Source organism: Anneissia japonica, unplaced genomic scaffold (assembly GCF_011630105.1).
Source record: "Anneissia japonica isolate Jap-2015-1 unplaced genomic scaffold, ASM1163010v1 scaffold287743_len2803612_cov181, whole genome shotgun sequence".
NCBI classification, from domain to species: Eukaryota; Metazoa; Echinodermata; class Crinoidea; order Comatulida; family Comatulidae; genus Anneissia; species Anneissia japonica.
In genome coordinates this window covers 2,801,990-2,803,975 of record NW_022733259.1, presented here as the reverse complement: position 1 = coordinate 2,803,975, position 1,986 = coordinate 2,801,990, and the positions used below count along the sequence as shown (strand labels likewise).

Below are 1,986 nucleotides of genomic sequence, written 5' to 3'. Positions count from 1 at the left end.
ATTATGTTATTACAATAAACCTTATTCTGAAAAGTGAGTGCTGGTTTTTTTTTTCGTTATCTACTTCACAATGTTATAATGATAGTTAACATAATTACCATATACTGTATACTATATCTGTGTGTATGAATTTTTTTTAACCAACATAACAGCATCATAAATCACTTCGACTACTCTTGAACAACATCTTTACAAACTATTATAACATAACATTTTTAATCACTACTACTACTCTCGTCATCTTTACAAATCGAGTCTATCCGGTTTCTTCTTAATACACAGAGGATACCTCCTTTGCGGTTCTGGATTTTGGGTCTCATTCATTGCTGGACCCTCCTCATGTACAGTTTCCATTAAGTCATCGAGTGCCGTATCCTCAACTGTGACGTCATCTGTTTGTGGTCTACTACCATAAAACCTCTTCACATGTGTAATATTTCGTTTCCAACGACGCCTGTTGGCATCATTCCGATCACTTATAGTGACTTGATTACCATATCTAGAAACTACGTCATACACTCTAGGTTCAAACTTTGTCGAGAACTTGTCTCTCGCTTCCTGGCAAAGAAGAACACTATCTCCTGGTCTAACATCGCTGTGACGTCCGCTAAGTTTCACGTCCGCATACTGCCTTGATTTCCACTTCAGCAACAGATCTCTATCTTTAACCTCCTCGTCTACAATCACTCTCTCTAATTCTGGTAATTTGGTCCTTAAGGCCCTACCCATTAGCAATTCAGCAGGTGTCTTGCCTGTTAAAGGATGAGGAGTCGTTCTATACACAGCCAAATATCGTGTAAGCTCTCGTTTCCAATCTTTCTTCATAGTATGCGATATCTTCAAGATTGATTTATTCTGACGTTCAACCTCCCCATTTGCTTGTGCCCATTTCGGTGTCACCTTCTGATGCTTAATTCCATTTACCTCCAGAAAGTCTCTAAACTCTCCTGATATGAATTGTGGGCCACTGTCACTGACAATGACTTGCGGTAAGCCATGTCGCGCAAACATAACTTCTAGTGAACGTACAGTTCTATCAGCTGTTGTACTTCTCATAATGTCTATTTCATAGAACCTATTGTAATAATCAACAACGACGAGAATGTAATCCCCTGTTGGTAATGGTCCCAGAAAATCTACTCCTACCGATCTCCATGGACCATCCGGAAGCTCAGTACTCATTAAAGGTTCTGGTGGTTCCACTTGTCCTACCAACTGGCAGCCCGGACATTTCTTTACAAACTCTTATAGTCCACCTCAGACTCTTTGGTACAACAATTCTTGTCCCCTTCATTACTAGTTTTCCTACTACACACAACTCTTGTGCTACGTGCCAATATTCTGGACACTTCCCATCTCCCAGTCGCAACACACTCATACATATCAGGAATCTTCTCATCATTTGCACACGCTTCTCCGATCTCATCCATTGTCATAGCTTTGGGAATTGCTTTGACTGACACAAAGTTGACATACTCGTCCGTATCGTCGAATGGCAGTTCGTCATTCTTTTGCTGTATTAAACGTGACAAAGAATCAGCTATGTTCTTGTTTTCCGGTCTATAGATTACCCTGAAATTGTATGGTTGCAACTGCAACACCCATCTTTCGATTCTTGCACTAGGTCTGGATTTTGACGTGTAAATTACTTCTAATGGCTTATGGTCTGTGACCAGCTCAAATTCCCTTCCAAAAAGGTACATATTAAATTTCTCCACTGCCCATACTAGGCCTAACGCTTCCTTTTCGGTTTGTGAGTACCTTCTCTCCGTCTCCGAAAGGCTTTTACTAGCATAACATATAGGTCTCCAGTCACCTTCCTGGAGCTGAAGGAGCACCGCCCCAAGCCCGACTACCCTTAACTTATCAGAATTATTAAAATATGCTAGTGTGTCTTCTACCAACACATTTCGTAGGGCATTAAATGCATCTTGTTGTTCCTTTTCCCATTTAAATGGAACATCCTTTTTCGTCAACCGCCTAAGT

The 1,986-nt window shown here is 40.7% G+C and overlaps 1 protein-coding gene across 1 annotated transcript; it reads right to left on the bottom strand.

Moving 5' to 3' along the window:
* Positions 1-243: 243 nt before the first annotated feature.
* Positions 244-1,182, bottom strand: LOC117116022. The gene has a single exon (XM_033259953.1). It carries the CDS (start codon positions 1,180-1,182, stop codon positions 244-246), a length of 939 nt encoding a protein of 312 aa, XP_033115844.1.
* Between the last annotated feature and the right edge of the window lie 804 nt (positions 1,183-1,986).

What these genes read in the sequence shown, in the direction of transcription:
- LOC117116022 (XM_033259953.1), bottom strand. Translation starts at nt 1,182, where the DNA reads ATGAGTACTGAGCTTCCGGATGGTCCATGGAGATCGGTAGGAGTAGAT.